This window comes from Schistocerca gregaria, chromosome 5, assembly GCF_023897955.1.
Source record: "Schistocerca gregaria isolate iqSchGreg1 chromosome 5, iqSchGreg1.2, whole genome shotgun sequence".
Classification (NCBI taxonomy): Eukaryota; Metazoa; Arthropoda; class Insecta; order Orthoptera; family Acrididae; genus Schistocerca; species Schistocerca gregaria.
Window position 1 is genome coordinate 365,907,338 of NC_064924.1, and position 21,399 is coordinate 365,928,736.

General features: G+C 41.5%; 1 protein-coding gene across 1 annotated transcript; it reads left to right on the forward strand.

Moving 5' to 3' along the window:
* The first annotated feature begins 3,761 nt into the window (after nucleotides 1-3,761).
* Nucleotides 3,762-16,463, forward strand: LOC126272320 (putative beta-carotene-binding protein). The gene is made up of 6 exons (XM_049975102.1): nucleotides 3,762-3,856; nucleotides 8,636-8,731; nucleotides 8,868-9,006; nucleotides 10,627-10,763; nucleotides 12,907-13,059; nucleotides 15,887-16,463. The coding sequence occupies exons 1-6, from the start codon at nucleotides 3,799-3,801 to the stop codon at nucleotides 16,123-16,125; spliced, it is 822 nt and encodes a 273-aa protein (XP_049831059.1). The 5' UTR covers nucleotides 3,762-3,798; the 3' UTR covers nucleotides 16,126-16,463.
* The last annotated feature ends 4,936 nt before the right edge of the window (nucleotides 16,464-21,399 follow it).

The window sequence follows — 21,399 nt, forward strand, 5'->3', positions numbered from 1 at the left end:
AATGATGAACGTGACAATCCCCTCTCATAGCTCCCCCCCCCCCCCTCCCAGTTGGGTACCCTCTGCCCCACTCCCTACTTGCTGTTATCTGATTGGAAAGCTCTGGCTCCTGCAGTGGTCCGAGACCTCAAACACCCCACCCTGTCCACTCGACCACACAAATGGGTCGGACTGTACTATAAGATAGAGAATAAATACTCTCCACAATAATGTTAGTGATGACGTCACGAATGAAATTATAATATCCACAATTTGTGGATAATTAACGAACTAAAAGAGGCAGTGAAATATAAAAATCGCCGCTTAGTATGACAAGAGCAGAAATTGACAGCGTTCGTAGCTGTAATTGCAGGCCCAATCAGTGTACCGTTATTGTTTCTTCTCAAGTTCTTAGCCATCTTCCAAAGCTACATGCATTCACAGAAGCGATCCAATACTGCCTAGCATTAAATAATAATGCAATTATTCAGAACAATGTGCTTCTCATGAGATGCGGTGTAACTGATTGATTGTAATCAAATCCAATAACAAGACTGATACACGGTATAGTAGAATAACGCTCCTCCTCCATTAACAACTCTATTTAAAAATTTTGTATTCAAAAATTTATGTATGGTGTAAGACTTGGGAATTCGCGTTCGCTTTAGTTTACTCATGGGAAAGAAAATTAACAGCTCTTATGTAATTGAACGAGAAGATTCAAAATAAAATTGTTATTACAAATGTTGAGAACTACTGTTCTACTTTTATACCCTAATCCTTAAAATAATTACACTACAATTTTTTATCATTGAAATATTTACGAATCTGAAGAATCGTTTCTGTTTCTTTTAGACCATACGTTTGAACAGGCCACGTAAGACCGTCTTATTTGTACCAAAATTCCCGCAAAAATTAATATTAGTAAGACACTACATACATGGTGTCGAACCTCAAACATATTTCTAACGTCGATGAATTTTCTAGTTCAACAATAGTAGACCCCATTGTTCCCGAGTTTGCCCCCAAAATTTCCAGTGCAGTCACTGACAGTAAAATTTAAATCGTCCTTAATGAAAGGGATTGGCCGTCCCACGCAAATTCAGCAGTCTCTCACCTCGGTTTCCTTTAAGGCCGTAACGACCAGCCGAAAAGGTGGTATACGTGTAACACAACACAGCCCTCACGCCACCACTCCACCGACAGACGTCGACACTGACAAAATGGCACACGGCGGTCTCTTACTACAAGCATCGAAGAACTGCGCTGCACCCTACCGTGGCAACAGTTCTTCGTATTTAGAACGACCTACAAAACAACCTTTCCGTCTTACTATGGCAGTATTACAGAAATGCTGTGCATGCTCTCGATAAATACATTATTTACGTAACTTTTTGTGTTCAGTCTCGGCTTGATAATACGATGGGGTGGATATATAGGGTGTTCCAGGAAAATGGTCAGTATTTATGGACATGACAGGAACGATCATTTGAGCAAAAAATGTCCAGTAAGCATGGCCCCTAAAATGCACTGCTTAAGAGATATGAGAATTTCTTCGTTTTCGATACCGTTAAACAAGTCTCATCTACAGCAAGCTCTTTGGTTTCCATATTTTGAGAGATGCCAGCATGGGCCAAAAAAGGAGAGGTAGTTCAGTAAACATGGCTCTTACGAGGACAACTTAACAGCTATGAACACTTGTTTATCTTCGCTACTGTGAAACACATGTCTTCTTCTGAACAAGTGCTGAAGTGACTATTGGTCCCAGGACACCTTGTATAACGAAATATATTTTCCGTCCGTTACCAAACCAATATCAGATGAAATATTAGCCTAAGAAAACAATGTAGAATACCGTCTAGAACGTACAACGCAACATCGATCGTAAGTATGGAAAAGTTGAAGGTATATATAGTGAAAACCAACGGCGTTCATTGTTTGTAACTAGAGTAAAATTCGGTACTGACCGAGTATCGTCGTAGACCAGCAAACAGTACATGAAAATACCATGATCCAACTTGATTCTTAAATTCTAATAGGTAGATATCAGATTATGATGGATTCAAGGTGCTACATCAGCAGGAGTTTGAATATTCCACTTTTGTCTTGCAGCCCTGCTATCATAAATATCAACAAATAGGCCAGCGGGACATCCTCAGACCAATAACATGTGGCGGCGTCAGAGAGCAACAATAAACGGGACGTCGTAGCTATACACGGTACCAGATGAATGAACCACCTTCAGTTATGGGTAGCACGAAATAGTCATCCCGCCTGAAGAAGGTTTCTGTCAATAGCTATACAGTCAACAAGTTACCGGAGGCGCCAAACTTTTTTTATTTGTACACTCATTGTACTGCGTATTTCTCATTATGGAACTAACTACTACTACCAACATTCAAATTATACTGACACTATTCATCTGTGACAATAGTTTATGAAGAGATCGTGTTTCTTTGTCCTATACAGGATCAACGAAATTGTAGTTTCTACCTCTCAAACAGTTACTACAACATTAAACTTTTATTGAATTGACATTCAGTGTAAGACTGTATCGTAAAAGAATTGTAAATCTATCATTACAGTGAACTGCTGATACGACGGTTACAGGTGGACACGATTCTAATCGAATTATGCTACATGCAGCTGTGTGTGTTTTATTGCTGCTAATTTGGTTGAAATGTGGCACACAAAGGTTATCTGACCTGAAGCTTGCATTAAACCAAAATTCTAAACAGTATTGATTTTTTCATTTTTATTGCAATTGATTGTTGCTTGGATAGAGAAAACTCTTTGTTGACTATACAAACACAAAATTTCCATTATTAATCTAAGAAAGAACTGCTTACATCTCACTGGCGTTTGATACCGAGGATTCAAAAGATCAAATTCTGGTTAAATCTGATATATCTGAAACGTTCGTCAGGATAAGAAGCCCATCGCGCAACACATTACCTTTCTGTGAAATGTGAGGTGGCGCTGTAGCCGAGTCAGCTATACATATGACCAGTTACAACTTCAGCTGTACATATGACCAGCAGCAATATCACAAAAAAAATCAACGTATAGCACATCCTCTTCGCGGGCGAAAATGCGGGACTGTTCTTTTACACAGCATTTTGATCAAAATCACTCGTCCGTGGAGCACATATTCTTCGAAACGACCCACCTGCTCAGTATTTTCTGCGTGACGGGGATGATGCAGATGGAATACAATACCTTCGGGTTCGCTTTACCGCATTATGACTCTGGAACAAGCTGTCTTCGAGTACAAATAACTGCAAAAGGCTTGCCATTAGGGAAAATAAGTTTTCTTGGAGAGCCGACCACAGTCACCGGTTTAGTTATACTCTAAACGAGGTTCGCTGCGCATTATTTCAGTACACATAGTGAGCTGAAGACGTAGTACAGCAGTAACAGGTCTACCTTTGGTGGCGTATCAACAGGACACTACGTAGGTCAGCCCCTTGCCATGGCAGAGAGAACATTGAAACGTAGGACGCAGAGGGTGCCAGGAGGGGTCTGAGGCGTCGGGAACGGTCCCCTGTCTCCTGCTGCAGGCGGGTTCCCTCTCCAGTGGGCGAGGCTACACAGCTGCGCCTAGCGCAGTGGCGGGGACTGGGAACTGCCCTACGCCCCGAGAGGGGGGAAGCCCAGCACTTGCTGAATGGTATTAGGCGAATGTGTGTGCGTGTGTGCGTCGTTTTTGTCCTTTTTATTTTCGCTATTGGCTCCGTCATTCTCGCGGGTATATATGGGCGGACGCGCTCTCCATCGGCACCGTTCGCTGCTAACACCAGCACCAGCACTAGCACCACCATGCAGACCACAGCCGCAGTGCTCCTCGCCCTGGTCGCCGCCCTCGCCGCTCGCTGCGGTGAGTACCGAGTGCTGCGCCACATCTGTTTCCGTTTCATTAGCGCCCAGGCTTCTTCCTCTGCCAGCAATGACACCGCGTTTCCATAACTTAACAAGCCTTCCTGCCAATATCGTGTTGTGCAGTAAGTTTTCTGTTCTTCGTTACTTACTCTCTTCCGAAACCTCACATCACATACTATTTTTTTTTCCTCCGTTAATGATCTTTTATGCAGTTTGACTTGTCTGAGTGGCGCGAGGCAGAGCCACTGGTGTGGTACCGCCACGTGCGCTCCAATTTCTCTGGCTCTTTCTCAAGAGCCGCTGCCGCCGAGCACGTTGACATTCCCGAGCTCTTCCACTTCTTGTACTTTTGTATTACCTATGATCACGACAACTGATAACTGTTATAGTCTTCCAAACTTAATAGTTTTGCATCTTGAGCCTTTTATGCAAATAGCTTCAAAAATATACCTTGAGACGCCGAAATAGTGCCTCCACTTACTTTGACTCAGGTATCAGTCTTTTCTCTCTCAATTTTTTTTATTTTCTTAAAGACTTGTGTAAAACTTCTTAACTACTTTCAAGAGCCTGGAAGTGTGACGCATTCCGAGGTACAAATGGAACGTAGTTAATTTTTGGGTCCTGTGCCAGAAGTGGAGGAAAATTCTAGAAATGGTTTTTCGACCTAATTAGCAACTAAACTTCGTAAGAGAGCGTGTGGTTCTGTAGAAGGGAGGCTACCACCCTTGTATCAAACAATAATCTACATTTCAAAAAATTTTCAATAATTGTTGTTTCATGGTACTAACATTAATATCGCACACAGAGATGTTACATAAAACACAAATGTATAATTGCAGAACTGTCATACACCGACTGAGAGCAGCTGATATGTCAACTGCGTTCGGTTGCTTCACGTCAGATACTAAATTCTGTTTCATGATTTGCATCTTGTATATTTGTACTTGTACAATTACAGACTAAATTCTTAAACAGTCATCCCATTCTGATGACCTGAATGTAATTTCTTTAATAAATTTGGTGTCACGCACATATGTCATTAATCTCGGTACCCATATCTCACTATCCAGGCGTCAGTTGCAATTAGTTCTCCTGCGTCGTAAAGTTCTGCTACTAGAAACAGCAAATATTCAGCTTTCACAACATAGAACTACACATAATGAAACACATTTTCATTTTAATATTACATGCTAAGATATTGTAACAAACAAATATAAAGTCTAAAATTCCTGCACAAACCCAGAGCTATGGGGAGCTATATCATTACGACTCTTTGCTGCCCTAGTGCAATGCAGGGAGTAGGTATCCTCCTGTTACTGTCTACAGAATACAGTTTCATGCCAACACAGTACAGTTAACCATGGTGAATCATGTTATCCCTTGTGCATGATATCTTACAAATTACAAATAGGGATTGTTGACCAGACGGACTAAGCTCGTCCGAACCGAGTTCATTCCCTGTCGGAACCTGCGCTACCATCTTGTTTCTAAATTCTCTCTAATCCATAGCTTCTAGAAGATATTCTAATTACGTGAGCAGCGTTATGTTGCTCATGGCTGCCGCCAGCAATAGCCACTGCTTCTGCCGACCCTTTCTCCACGCAGTGTGCAGCCTCACACGGCAAACGTCCACATAGTGATGTCTTGCGGACGTTAAATTGCTTTCTATCTGCTAGAGAGTGTCAAACTTGCCAAAGTAAGGAGATTTATTTCGGAATGAGAACATCCACTATACATTTCTATTTGTACGTATGCTTTGTACAGCCCACTTTTGTAATGTGTACAAAATTTTGCTCTTATCAAGTTCATTGCGTTCACTTTGGCAATGTCTGAATTTCAATAGATGTTCTAAAACATCATAGCGTTCGTCACCAACCAACTAGTCCACACATTACTCAGTTTCCTTAGCAATGTTTTGTGAACATTACGTGCAGCCGCTTCCTCTGTTCTAGGGTGTTCCGAACTCTCGACAGAAAGGCATAGTATTCACGGAAAGCACTTTCACAAGTTTTATTTCGGGATACAAACATCGATTTGAGTAATATTTTCTGTGGCGTGCTGCATTACATTCAAGAAAAAAGTCGATTTACTGATGGAGGAAAGCACCAAGAAGCAACCTAGTTTAACGCTCACATCCCGTACTTGAATCAATCTTAGCGGTATGGCCCTAACTATACGCAATGAGACGAAATGCGAAAGTTGACTCACGACTTGGTGAAACGTAAAGATACGACAACTTGTTTACATTGCTTGGCTAAATATCGAGGTAGTCCCGCCATAGGTAAACCATTTGGACAGAACGGAGACCAGCACAATGTCTTTAGCCCGACCTATCGAGGTCCTCTTCAGTAAAGATAGCTTATTGGAATTAGAATGTTATTTGTTGTTATATAACAGAATGTCACCATACTACAATCAAAATAAAGAAATTATAACAGCTTTTTAACACAACAGTGTTAAAACTTTCTGTTTCTAATGAACTTTCCTGCACAGGGCGGTAAATTCATTAGCCAAGGTCAGGTAAACAAGTTGCCTTTCTAAGCTACGTTTAGACTCGAAGGTCAGTTTCATCAGTTAATGTTCACAGAATGCAGTCCATTGTACTAGATAATCTTAGCTCGTCAGGACGAAACTGTAGATTCCAGGTGGCAGTTGTCGTGCTTAAGCCGTGGCTAAAGACTTGCAAAAAAACGTAGCGAAACGTGTATTCCTATCCTATCAACCGTATTTGTACTAGCGCGTTGCGTAAGCCAGCCTAACGACCTTGTTCTGAAACGTTTACATTTTCACAGTGTCCTTGGTTTGAGAAGTACAATTTAAGTCCACAGTTTCTAGTCGGCCAAATAATATCGTCGAGGCGGATGCTGCGACTGCGCTGCTCATAAACCTTAACGCACAGTGCGCTAGCGTGCAAGGCTAGGAAGTCAACCGGAACCGGATCGAATTCACACGGCGGTTAACGACCGCGGCTGATCCGCCTGCCAGACTCGGCTTGTTTTTAGTCTGTTTCCCACGCTCATTTAGGCAAATTCTTGGCTACTGCCCAATTCGCACCTCCGAAAATAAGACAAACAAACATTTAAAATACGATCGCACACAGAACAAAGTTTATACAGTTCACATACAGGTGCCGGACACGGCTTCCCTCCTATACATAAGTGACGACAGAAGTGGCATCGGGCTGCAAAATCAAATAAAAAAATTTCTCAAATCTTGAGGACAGCACAGCCCTTTCTAGACGGAATTAACGTGAAGAACAAGTGATATGGCGTAATACAAACCAATGCGATCTCATACCTTCTGTGCGATACGAAATTATTTCTTAGTTCTTCATTCTTCCATAGATCAGCTACAAATTGATATCAGACATTTCCTCAATTGAAAAAGGAAACATTTTTTCAAACTAAATATCCCTTTCCTACGTTTTTCCTTTGCATCGTATCACTGATCATACACACACACATACACGCGCGCGCGCGCGCGTTCAGAAACGGTCGGCTAGCATCGGAACTTCGACAGTTTTTGAATTCACCTTCCAGACCCCTTGGCCTGTCTGAAAAACCAGAGTCATCTTCTGACCACAATGATTGCGGTTTTGAGCTCAAGAAAACGTAAAGAGTTTACAATTATTCGTCACATGTCTTGGGACAAGGTATTACAATAAATATCATGAAATTATGATAAATTATTGAAGGACAGTTGTTTAAATACAGCTAATTTTCTCCCTGATCTACTCTGTGTAAAATAAATAGTCCTTGACTTTGTAATATGAATTATTTAAGCGGTATTCATTAACCGAGAATTTAAATATTTGGATTTTAGTCGTCAATTTAACGTCCATGGTCAGTTTATTGTACAACTTAATCCCCTTATAGAAAATGATGTTCTTTTGTTTTTTGTTTGTTGGCTCCTCGTAAATGTAAATTTAGTCTAGCTCTTATTCCATGTTCGTGAGTGCTGCTGTTTGTTAGATAATTTCTAATGTTCTTCTTGGTGTACATAAAAGTTTGGTAGATGCATTCAAGTGATGCAGTTAGAACAGGCAGCTACTTAAACATATCTTTACAAGGAGGTCTATTATTATTTTTGTTTATTATTCTAACAGCCTTTATTCGTAGTTGGAAGACTGTTTGGTGAGAAAGCGAGATATTTCACGGTCTGGTAGGATTTCCTTATACTTAATGTTATCTCCTAGTTTCTACCAAGCATTGATATTGATGTAATTGCTTTTGGTAATGACTGTTCAGAGTTTAGTTGAAGACACATCTTGTCAACAAGAGGCCCTGATTCCGTAGTGCTCGCCACAGGATTACTAATCTCTGACGCTATACATGTTTAGCAAGCGGGAATGGGCTGACGTCGCTTCATTTAAACTTGCCCAGCTATCCAGTGTGTTGAACAGAACTTAATTACATGTTAAACGTTGATTCGCCTCCTTTTTGATCGTTTAGTATGCTTTATAGTTTATTTTCCAAAAATTTGACTCACTTATTGTGAGTCCCTGTGGTAGCTGTTCTAAGGAAAACATCATCACCAAAAACGGATCAGTAACACTACAGTCTGTAGCGCTAATTCCTTCAATGTGGAGCTGCTCTTCTCTTTTCATTCTGAAAGAGAAGTTTTTCTCACGTTTGCTAGGAATACGCAAGTGAGACGAATAAAAAATGGAAACGAAAAAAGAGTTTCATTTCAGTGTTCTTGGAAGATTTGTTGGTCATTACCCTAATTGCAATAATTTACACCGTTCGTGAGAACTGACGAACTTCTCACTTTGCAGCGGATGGGGGAGTGCAGACGTGCAACGCTTCGTCGCCGGACTTCCAGCTGTGCGTGCGCGCTTCCCTCCAGCAGCTGATTCCGGAGCTTGCGTCAGGTCAGTAACGAACAGGCCAGCTGCTTTTACACTTCAGCCGCTCCGCTGACCTTAAAACTTGTCCTATGGCCATAGCAAGCCGAGTTATCCGAATGCCCCTACGGCCGTGGTAACCGCTTGTTCCTGTATGTCGCAGGAGTGCCAAGCATCGGAGCAGAAGGTGTGGACCCTCTGCGTGGTCTACCGCCCATCGTCCACAACTCGAACGGCTTCAAGGTTCAGCTGGACGACGTGTCCATCAGCGGACTGTCAGCGACACTCATCAACGACGTCAAGTGAGTCGCCCACACACGCTTCCTAATAACACTAAACAACTGAACAGACGACTGGGAGCATTCTCATAAGCCGAGCGTAGTTTCACACGTCTTACAGATTTGAATAAATTAAATGAAGTAATTAAATGAATGAACTAAAACTAAAGGAATAGGTAACTAACTACAGCTGGTGCACTAGCCCTCTTACTTGTAATTTCACTGCTACAGGCAAGATGAATCTAGGGTTGCTTTCTCCAACAAGGTTCCTGCCAATTTTCTTTCACGTTCTTGTCAAAGTGAATAAGTTAATCATTCCTAATAACTAAGATTATCGTAAGACGTCATAATCAAAATACTCGCTAAATGTAACAGGTGTCAGTGTCAAAAGAGGTCTACTCTCTAATTCCGAAAACACTCCCAACTACCAAACAATCGGCACTTAGAATTACACGTATGATATATTTCAGTTTGCGTTTCCCATTTGTTCCACTTAGATAAATTCGAAATAAAAGCAATTGATAAAATAGGAACTAGAGATGAATAACTATGGATATGCGCCAAGGACTACATTGTACACTGATTGGAATACACAGCATTCTAACTGTTCCGCTGGTAAAACATTGTGTTGTGCAGATATTGTACAATGATGGACGTTGTAGAGAGTCAATTGCGCTCGAACGATGGGATTACGTGAAAAGTATTTAGATGAAAAATGCTACATGGAGAATATTTTCAGAGCTATATAAAAATATCAAATACTTCATTAGTACCGAAACGTTTCCAAGTGAAATAATGGCTAGATGGAAGGTAACTGATTGAGGCCTTGTCGACTGCGAGCTTATTAAAGGATTGCAATCTCGGATTTGGGAAGGATAGGGAAGGAAATCGACCGTGATCTTTCAAAGGAATCTTCAACGATTTAGAGAAATCACGGAACGGCTACTTCCGTATTTCAGCTGATATCCTCGCGAACACGAATCCAGTGTCTTATCGAAAAGCTGTATGAGCAGCATAATTTCCTCTTTCACTTAGCTTGAGAAGTCCTTACTTATGTATCACGTTCTCGTACTTATCTATAGGAAAAGTTATTTTTCCTGATGGTTCCACAGATTCAGTAATTCACCTAAAACGGCATGGCTCCATTCATTGTGTATTTAAGAGGATACGGAAAAAACCTTTGAGTTACTATAGAAAATGCTTTGTTCTGTTTGGACAGACCAAATGAAGTCAGCCTAAGACGTGTCGCGTAGCTTTGATTGTTAGTCAACACACTACTAACATCCAGCTTATTAGATCAATTTCAAGAGCTCCGTAAAAGAAACGGCAGTGAACAATACAGTGCAACATTTAGCTAATCAGCGAACAAGTTCTTTACATGGAAACCACTCAGCAGAACGAAAAGCGCTAATATATATACTCCTGAAAATTAACAACAATTTATTAAAGAGGAATATACGTTAATTGTCATCTTTCGTGCTTTTCTATCAATAATGGAAAGTATATAAGCAATAATTTAATCAGTATCGGTACATTTCCCGTTTTATGATTATAACACAGTTGCATCTCATGTAGAAATTGTTTACTATTATTGTTCTTGTCCAAAATGAAACGGGTTTGCACGTATTTATATTTTACTTACAGTGTGGATCTGACGTCGAACACAATCCGTATCCAGGCAACAGTCCCTGGTTACATCACGGCGACTGGTATCCAGACTACCGATGCAGAGATCATGGGCATTCCTCTGAAGGGAAGTGGTCCATTCACCATTAGTCTGGGTAAGTATAATGATATCAAGATCCCTGATAGACTCCTCAAGACTCGTGCGACACAGAAGTAATATTACAATGGAAATCAGTCAGGGTATCACGTAAAGTGTGCAAGTGAGAATTTCTCATGTAATTCAGTAACGTGCAAACACACCACTATCTCATCCAACCCAATCAAGTTCCCTCGTTCGCATTATTTCTGCATTTCGAAAGAGAAAAAAAGATAATTGTAGAGTCAGGAAACACTCATTTTTCATGTTTACACGTTAGATGTACGCAGTTATAAACGATTGAGGAAAGTTGTTCCTTATTTCCTAGCTGTTCACTTCCCTTGCCGTTAACCATTGCTCACACTCTCATACAGTAGGTGGAATAACTAGAAACAACAAAACACTATCGGTAAACAAATGATGTACCATTTTCCCTAGGTTTAACTACTGAACAAAGAAGCGGGTGAGGAGAGAACTCTGAATGCTAAATTGCTGAAAATATATAAAGACAATACATATTCACAACTAATTAACAGCTGGATTACGTCATGCCTTAATTACAAAAATAATTCGTCTCGTCAGAAAAAAAGGAAGATAGGCCAAAATTCAACACGTCCTAGACCCTAATGTGATTAGGACAGATGACCAATCAATTTCGCCATTCTGTTCAGTTTTCAGTTCAAATGGTTCAAATGGCTCTGAGCACTATGGGACTTAACATCTGGGGTCATCAGTCCCTTAGAACTTAGAACTACTTAAACCTAACTAACCTAAGGACATCACACAACACCCAGCCATCACGAGGCAAAGAAAATGTTTTCAGTAAAAAGGAGATATGATGACTGCGCTCTCCTGAAAAGGTTCTCACTTCTGATGAGCTTTTATTTCGTCTATGTGTGTACTATCTGGTTGACAAATGTCACTATAAGAAAGGAATAAACCTGACACTTCGCCAAGTAAAGAAATAGGATTAATAGATACCTCGACGTTGTAGTCTGAATCCTGCACGGTCTTTAATTCAACGAGTATGAAACAGAGGTGGCTTTTGGTTTACTCAATGTGTTCACAGTCGTGAGAGTAGAAACAATCGGATAAATACCTCATTTAATGATGCTGAAATGTTTTTGGCCTCAGACACCTTTTGTATAATTTTTTGTTCAGTATACCAGCTTCTTTGTCTTAAAGAATTGTCGTTTACAAGGGTTAGCACATTTGCCTCAGAAATACAGTTGTCGAGTTCATGAGTTCTTGTACACCTACTTTCTGTTTACAGCAATTCTTCGAGATTTCCTATATGGACATATGCATCTACTATATTCCTGAAGCCACCTTACGCTATGTGGTAGAGTGTACTAATATCACCACCGTTGCCCTCTCCTCTGTAGTGTTCACGAAGGGAGAGTGATGAGATCGACTGTTGGTAAACCTCTCGTAAACTCTGACATCTCCGATTTTCTTGTAGTTGCCGTTTCAAGAGAATATGTGTGAAGAAGAAACATGTTATCCGACTCTTCTTGGAACATACGCTCTCGGAATTGTAACAATATACATCTCCGTGATCAATGACGCATCTCTGGCAGCGTCTAGTACTGGAGACTGTTAACCATCTCCGAAACGTCGTCACACTTGCTGCAACTCTTCATTGGACGCTTTCTATCTCTTCTATAAGTCCTACTCTTTAAGGTCCGTAGACTGAGATAGTTAAGAATGGCGCAGCTCTTCATTGGATGCTTTCTATCTCTTCTATTGGTCCTACACTTTATGGTCCGTAGACTGAGATAGTTAACACCTACGATTTCCTTTACATTTTTGAGTATTTAGCAAGCAGTATTAGGTCAGTTGTGCCAATAAAGTAGTTTCTTGTTTCTCATCATTTCTGTTGTTTACTGCAGCCTCCACATATTTAAACTCTTCTGCTTCTTCAACAAGTGTTTGTTAGTTTTCAAATGCACTGAATTGTCATTAAGTGATATTGGTCACATAATTGTCTGATGACACGACTGTTTCGATAAATTACGATTAAGAAATGTGTACATACAGAACTAAAGCTTGTAAGTATAAGATATAAGGTTGCAGTTTTCTTCACGTTCGAAATTTGTGAAACGTTTCTCTGGAGAGATTCGCAGTGTGTTTTTGAGCTAACGTAAGACTCTGGTTTACAGCCAACCCCTCTCTGGCCGTGACGCTGACGGGAGCACCCAGCGCCGGTCCAAACGGCCAGACGTACCTGCGGCTGACCTCCGCCAGCGCCGCCATCGAACCCGGAACCCCCACCGCCGACATCAAGGGATTCTTCCCGCAGTTCCCGCCTCTCGGTAAGAAGAAGCCAAAGTGTCTTCTTGTACAACAGAACAGCATACTGTCACATGTCTAATGTTTTCATTGTGAATAGAAGCAGCATCTGTACGTCAGGACTGTAGATTAGAAAGCTTCACTTACCGTAACGTTCCATTTGTGCAGATAGTGCTCCACAGAGCTCGTAAATATTTAGTCACATTTACGTAACCCCAGTAGCTGCTGTAACACCAATAGCTGCTACCCAAAATGATGACTGAATGGTAGAAGGGAACATAGAAATTTACGCTCCATTAAGATTTCTTTATCAAACAAAAGTATTTTACTCTCAGGAACAGTGAAGCAAGGTGGTTTCATTAAAACTACGTATTTTTTGACGTCGTAGCAGAAGTGATGCCGCATAGGTTGCTCTAATAATTTTATGATACCTGATGATGATCATTTGGATCGAAACCTGTAAAGAATGACGGCTTACTTTATCACCAGCTCTCAGTAATGCATAAATATGGCTTTCTTTACAGAAGACTCATTACCTGGTAAATATCGTTCCTGGAAAGTAGCTCAGTTCAGTACTTCCAGCAATGATTGCTTCACCCAAGTGTTTATTTAGCGCTGCGGTCTTTATTTCTCTTTTTCCCTTAGCTACCTGTCCGCAGTATATTTGACAATTAAAAATTAAATAATGGTACTTTTACCCAACAAAGATATTTATATTCCAGCTGGTCTCTGCATTAGTAACTCAGCACACCCAAAACAGATTCCACACTTTCTCAGCGCCTGGCGCATTTGCTTCTGACTCTTGGAGGTGAGCCAGAAACAAATCACAGGATTAACGACCGTTCACCTGGTACACCGACCGCTCTGAGCGTTACTATTAACCAGTTCCCCACTCCCATCTGCTCCACTTTGCTTCCCAGAAAAACAAGTCAAATATTGAAAACACAAAAAGAAAGTCAAAATCAAAGATATAATGGGGCGATCAGAAAGTCTGAGGACGTTGCTGCAGCACACATCCAAGCGAACCTCCAATGTGGGAATGTAAGTCTTGACATGTAAGTAAAGGATTAGTGTGGGATTCGTGTCATTCTGACTTGATTGTTGCAAATACGAAAACGTGAACTACGACGACGTTATTGCTACATGCATCCAAACAGGACCAATGTTCTGTTATTCATTTCTTGGGTGCCGAAGGACAAACACTGGTAGACATCCATCGGATAACGAATAATGTACACGGAGCAGCACGTGAGTCGAAAACCGTCGTTGTGTAATGGTGCGCTAAATTTAGTGATGGTGTTTCATGATAGCGCACGTCCCTTGCACACGACCCATATCGCAAAAGCCGTAACGCATACATAGCGACAACTCAGGTGGAAAACACTCGAGCACCCGCCCAACATTCCAGATCTCTCCAAATGCGGTTATGAAACCTTCTTTTTTTTTGTTTTTAATAAAAAGTCCTTGAAGAGTCAACGATTCCTCTCGGTTGAGGATGTTCAGCAGGCAGTTGCGTACTTCTTCCGGCAGCAGACACGGTGTTTTACCAAACATCTGTCTTTGGGATGATTGTCTCAATGCCCACGGTGATTTTCCGTGACTGTCATACCGATCTTGGATTGTAAGGCATTCGAAAGGAAGGATTTTTCTTGCCCCATACAAATTATTCACACTTTAGAGTAAAAGACAATGCAGCGATAGTAGTGACTTCCAGTCACAGAAACAATAGGGTATCATTTCTTTGATCCCATATTGTGTCCTACTGCTGCAGAGTACCAAAGTCATTTTATACTGTTAACGCTAATTTACTGCAGTGGTGTTCTGTGTCAACTATATGAATGTGGAAAAACAGAAAAGAAATACTTAAAATTCTCCCTTTTAATACAGTGCTGCAAAGCAAAAGTGGAGGATGATGCTAAAGCCTTGCCTGATATCTCTATTACAACCCCCCCCCCCCCTCCTTCTAACCGCAACGCTCCGACCGTCCGCGACGAACAAATCAACATCAGTAGCAGTGCAATAAACAACAAATTGACCTAATTTTCTCTGATTTTTCGCATATATATATCGTTGAAAAGACTTCAAGATTTATAATATGAGCACACACAATGAAATAAAATCCTGTAATACCATGGATTCAGACACGTCGTTATTTAAAGTTAAAATTGAGCAGTTTTATTTGAAGACAGGGTACTTGGAGTAACAGAGCTAATTCTACTGCCCTCTCAGTGGTTGAAAGAGTTCCTCTCTGCCGTCGAGGCGTTGACAGTAGACTCAGTTCGTGCGTGGGTGTTTGTTCACGAAGACCTTATGCATAATTCTCTGTCGGGCCTTTCGTAACAGTAACTGATTAAGGGTTGACAAATGAAAGAAGACAGAGTACTGGAGACAGATTGCGGAGAAGTTGGGCAGCAAATAACGCCTGCAGTACCGTGTAGTTGTCTTTAACGGCTTTTGTGGAATAAAAAACAATTGAGATGACAACTGTGTCTGCTGTTATGTTCATTTAGTGCAGTTGTCAATACAATGTCTTATTAGCGTAACAGATAGTAAATAGAGCTCGCACAAATGGCAAGTGGTAATTTCCACCTGGTTAGAACAGCTTAACGAGCATCGCCAGAGGATGGTTAACGTAACAACTAGGGCTCACAATAAGGAAACTGAGTGCAGCAGGAAAGTAGGAAAACTGGATATTATGCATCTGCCCACGGCCAGCGCGGCGCATGGCGGAGTGGCCGGCCTCGGGTTTCTTAACTCGGTCGACCGGCTCCGCGCCGCGAAATGCCAGGCGAGTGCAGGCAACCCGCGCCACGCCGCGCCCGGGACTGACGCGAGTTGTTGCCCTTGCAGAGGCCGCCGCCAGTGCCTTCGCCAGCGTGGTCGCGCCGGACGTCGTGCAGAGCCTCAAGCCGACGCTGGACAAGTGGCTGGGAGGCGTCGCCCTGCAGCGCGCGCAGGCCGTGTTCAGCTCGGTGTCGTACGACGCGCTGTTCCCCGGGCGCACGCCCGCCGCCGTCGGCCTGTACAGGGCCGTGCCCGGCCTGCACACGCTGCCGCTGCCGCTGTCGGCGTTCGCCTACCACAAGTAGACTGGCAGCATCCGCTGCACGGTCCCTCAGAGGGACTGGCAGCAGTACATCTATTGCTCACATTTTCTGGTTCGCCCAGTTACCGCCTAGTATTTTTATTTTCCTTATTCGGAATGCATCTAGTTTTCCGAAAGCAGTACTTCACTCTTCAGACTAACACTGGAAAGTAATGAAAATATTCTTTCTTCTCGGATCATTCAGTGTATGTGTGGGTCAGTTATGGCACACTATGTATTTTTATCTTCCAACATTGTATATTGTATATTCTTTAAAAACTATTATTATGTCCTGTTATTTGCTGTAATTAATAGTTACCAATAAATGAAGTACATGTCTTATGTACATGTCTATTATTCACATTAACACCTCAAAATTCCTTTCAATCCAAGATGAAAATCCAGTTTTCTGTTTCTTGACAAATTATATCTCTTTTTAAATTTAGAAGCGCTGCATTACTTCCACTTTAACTACATTCATTACATACTGAACTCTAAACTTAAAATCACAGACAAAGCAGTCAATTGAAAACTTTTACCATTTATAATAACAGCAATACGATATTAAATAACAAATTTCAATATTATTTTCATCACTTTTAAAGGAAGAACAAATCATATGAAACACTGTTCAATCCTGAATTATTAGTATAAGGAGAGCAATGTATTGGGAAAAGCGTGAAACAACAGAATAAAAGATGGAACATGTAGATGACATGAAAGATCAGGAAATGTGACTGATATCATAAGGAATGTGAGAAACTTTAGAATGAGATAATGGAAAAGCCATTCACAAACGACAAAAAATCTGAGAATCTAACAGGATTAAGGAAAAAGTAAAGGAAATCCAATTGAAATCACATCACTTGTTTAACGTAACAGTTCCAAATCTCGCTAACCAGCATACATCAGCATCTCCACAGTACGACTTGGTATTCTACGAAGGGAAGAAAGCACACTTGCAAATTATCAGCCATAGCAATCAATCCCAGTTGAACTTTATTTTTCTTATCAGTGTACCGACTGGTCTGATGCAGCCCGCCACGAACTTCTCTCCTCTTTTATCTCTGAGTACCACTTACCAGCTACATCCTCAATTATTTGTCTGATGTATCCCAATATGTGTCTTCCTTCCAGTTTTCACACTCTACAGCTCCCTCTAGTACCATGGAAGGCACTCCCTGATGTCGTAACGGATGTCCTACCATTCTGCCCCTTCTCATTCTCTGTGTTTCCCATGTATTCCTTTCCTCGCCGATTCTCGGGAGAACTTCCTCATTCATTCCCAAATCATTTCACTTAATTTACAACTTTCTTCTGTAACACCACAACTCAAATGCTTGTATTCTTTCCTATCTCAATTTTCCCGTACTCCACGTCTCACTGCCGTAAAATACATTCCCAGAAATTTCTTCCTCAAATTAAGGCCTGCGTTCGATATTAGTAGAATTCTTTTGGCCATAAATGCCCTTTTTGATAGTGATAGTCTGCTTTTGATGTAATCTTTGCTCCTTCCCTCATTGGTTATTTCGCTTCCTAAGCAGCAGAATTTCTGAACCTCACCTATATCGTGACCATCAAACCTGATGTTAAATTTCTAGCTATTCTCATTTCTACTATTTCTCATTACTTCCGTCTTTCTACAATTTTCTCTCAACCTATACTCTGTACTCATTAGACTATTCATTCCATTCAACACATCCTGTAATTCTTCTTCAGTTTCGCTGAGGATAGCAATGTCAACACCGAATCGTAACATTGATATCCTTTCACCATCCTGTAATTCTTCTCCAATTTCGCTGAGGATAGCAATGTCAACACCGAATCGTAACACTGATATCATTTCATCACATTTAATCCCACTCTTAAACCTTTCTTTTTCTGTGGTCATTGATTCTTCTTCCAATTATCTTAGAAATTCCGATGCCTTGTTCTCTATCTCTATTGACCTATCTGAGTTTAAGTCTGCTAAAGATTTTCTAAAGTCTGAATTTAATACTGGATCCCCTATATCTTCCACATCGACTCCTGCTTCTTCTTCTATCAAGTCATCGTATAAGCACTCCCTCTCATAGAGTCCCTCCATGTATTCTTTCCACCTATCCGTTCTATCATGTGCAGTAAACAGTGGTATTTCCATTGTACTCTTAGTGTTACGACCCTTAACGGCAACGAAGGCTGTTTTGACTTTCCTATCTGCTCAGCTAGTCGCCCGCTGTCCGAGCGTAACTACTGTACAGAGGAGTGATAACCACAGCCCTCCTTTCTGCAGGATGTCGAATGCGTGGGATGAGGAGAGGGGAGGGCGGGGCACACTGAGTGTGATTTGAATTCTTAATCGAGAATACTGGTCTGTAACATGTCAACCTCTCCCACATATACACTTAATGTAATTTTAATAATCTTCTCTTATATTCTACAGATACACGTACATCTCAAACTGAAATGTATAAACCTAATCAAATGAAGAATTATTATGAAATGAACTCAATGATTTTCGATTTACAATTTAATCGCGCCAGTCATACTGAAGAATAGAGTAAGTGTGTAAAGTTATTTTCGTTTAACACTACCATCTCTAAAATCGAAAGGAAATAACTTGTAATAGTGATATCAGTAAATAGCACCAAGCGTTCTTCTTTAGCGATACACTAATACATTTCATTTATTTACACTACATCTGTAAATGGCAACGTAAAAATGTTCAAACCAAAGAGGTACGTAGCACCAGCTACACGCTGGAACTCGGGAACTAGACCACTGCAGAGGGGTAGAGCGAGTGACAAAGAATCGGTATGCGCGAAAATTTAAAAGCTGTACTTTCAGAAGGTCATAACTGCGCATTATAAGAATGGCGGCCCCAATTTTCGAGCAAGGTCGATTACTGGGACCACCATCTTGTAATTGCAGTTCTTTCTACATGAAATATGTATGAGGTCAAGCATTGTAGGAGATGGGAGACATAGGAAACACCTACAGTGGTGAGTGGGACGTGCTACCGAGTAAACAATTTTTCCAATACTTGTAGCAAAATTTATCTTCTTACACAAATGCTCAGAAAACATCCTTCATATAATGCCTTACTTCAAACGTTCTCTATTGATGTTTTCAGACACTTTGTAGAACACTGGGTGCATTAATTCGAAGATGGAAAGTAGTCCTCCCAGCAGATAGGAAGTAAGATTAGGTTTGGTGGTGGTTAGCGTTTAACGTCCCGTCGACAACGAGGTCATTAGAGACGGAGCGCAAGCTCGGGTTAGGGAAGGATTGGAAAGGAAATCGGCCGTGCCCTTTCAAAGGAACCATCCCGGTATTTGCCTGAAACGATTTAGGGAAAGCACGGAAAACCTAAATCAGGAAGGCCGGAGACGGGATTGAACCGTCGTCCTCCTGAATGCGAGTCCAGTATGCTAACCACTGCGCCACCTCGCTCGATAGTAAGATTAGGGTTTCACGTCTCATCGATGACGTCGCCGTTAGGGGAAGGATACCGCATATGCCTTAAGATATGCAGGGGAACCACAGGAAACGTAAATCTAGATATCAGGACAGTGATTTGAGCGACCGTCCTCCGGAATGCTAGTCCATTACCTTACAAGCGCCAAACCTCGCTCAGTCCCAACTGGCAAATGAAAAGGTACCAAACTAACATCTGGTACGGTTTCTATCTTCAGGTAAACTTCATGGGAAGATCATGTTAATATCAACTACAAATATTTTTGGCATAAGCATACTGCTGGTTAGTTTATTCTTCGATCGTGGAGATACGAGACATTCAGTGATTTTACACGTGTGACCCAGTCCTTACAATCCCATGATTGTTAAACGCTGTATTACGATACATTAACAGACCTTTAAGTACAGTACGAACCAAGCACGCACCACTCACAGAGCTACAATGCTCATACTGACTTGGATAAAAATATGCAGGCACCACGGGACATGTATACTTGTACATAAATTCAGATGCTATCCAAGCCTTCAGGTTGCGCTTTTGTATTTGACCACGAACGGCGCCTGAGCAATATTCTCACCACGTTTCAAGTGTCTCTCGTTCTCAGAACAGTATTCCCAGTACTTCTGACGACATTACGTCGGAGCTAAGTGAATATTAACACGAGAAAATTTTTGGCGCTTCCGTGACCAAGATAGACGAAGTGTCTAGTGTTTCGGGAGGCACCATATTCAAGATTTACACTGCACGCAGGGAAAGCAGAAAAATGTCATTCGTTCAGTCACAACGCAGATGAAAGTATGTGCTGCGTGGTCGTTAGAATTGTCATCGAAGACGATTTTAATGAAAAATGAGAGGACGACAGGTGCAAAAGTCCCCACAGATCTTAATGTAGCCGCGCGGGGTAGCCGTGTGGCTTAGGGCGTCTTGTCATGGTTCGCGCGGTTCTCCCTGTCGAAGGTTCGAGTCCTTCCTTTCGGCATGTGTGTGTGTGTGTGTGTGTGTGTATGTGTGTGTGTGTGTGTGTGTGTGTGTGTGTTGTCCTTAGTGTAAGTTAGTTTAAGTTTGATTAAGTAGTGTGTAAGCCTCGGGACCGAAGACCTCAGCAATTTGGTCCCATAGTCCTTACCACCAGAAGTGAATGTCTCCCTGTGAACCCTGTCAGCACCAAAACAACACTAAGGGATATCCAGGGGAAAACATGGTGCCGAAGTCACAAAATATGGACTGTGAAGCTATGGCGCAAAATCATTTGGTGTGATGGGTCTTGTTTCACACTGTTTGCACCTTCTGGCCGAGTTCTCGTCCCAAGTGTAAAGCATGGCGGAGGTTCTGTGATTATTTGTTCAGCCTTATCGTAGTGTTCCATAGCCCCTATGGTTCTTCCCCTATTCTGTTGCTCTGTTTCAAGATGAGAGCGCCCTACACACATAGTTCGGATCATCAAGGACTGGTTTTTTGAGCACGAAGATGAATTTGCACATCTTTCCAGGCCACCACAGTCAGCAGGATTCAGTACTATTGAGCCGTTGTGATTTACTTTGGAGACAAGGGTATATTACCGCTATTCACCTCCAACATCTTTAACTGAACCTGGAATTATTTTGCTTCAACAGTGGTGTAAGACCCACTTGAAAACTATACAAGGCTTTCATTTAACCATTCCAAAATAACTAGAAGCCGTTTTGAATTCCAATGGTTTTCCTTCACTGTAGCAGGCATGGCAGTGCACTGTGTTTGTAGTGTCTCCATATTTTCGTCCAGCCCCTGTATTTAAGATACTGTTGAATTGTGTGGCTGCTGCGGTCCGCATCTAATACACTC

Bases quoted from the DNA above. Each gene is read 5' to 3' on its own strand.
- LOC126272320 (XM_049975102.1), top strand. From the start codon at position 3,799: ATGCAGACCACAGCCGCAGTGCTCCTCGCCCTGGTCGCCGCCCTCGCC. The intron at 3,857-8,635 runs GTGAGTACCGAG...CTCACTTTGCAG, and splicing joins CGCCCTCGCCGCTCGCTGCG to CGGATGGGGGAGTGCAGACG. The intron at 9,007-10,626 runs GTGAGTCGCCCA...TTTTACTTACAG, and splicing joins ACACTCATCAACGACGTCAA to TGTGGATCTGACGTCGAACA.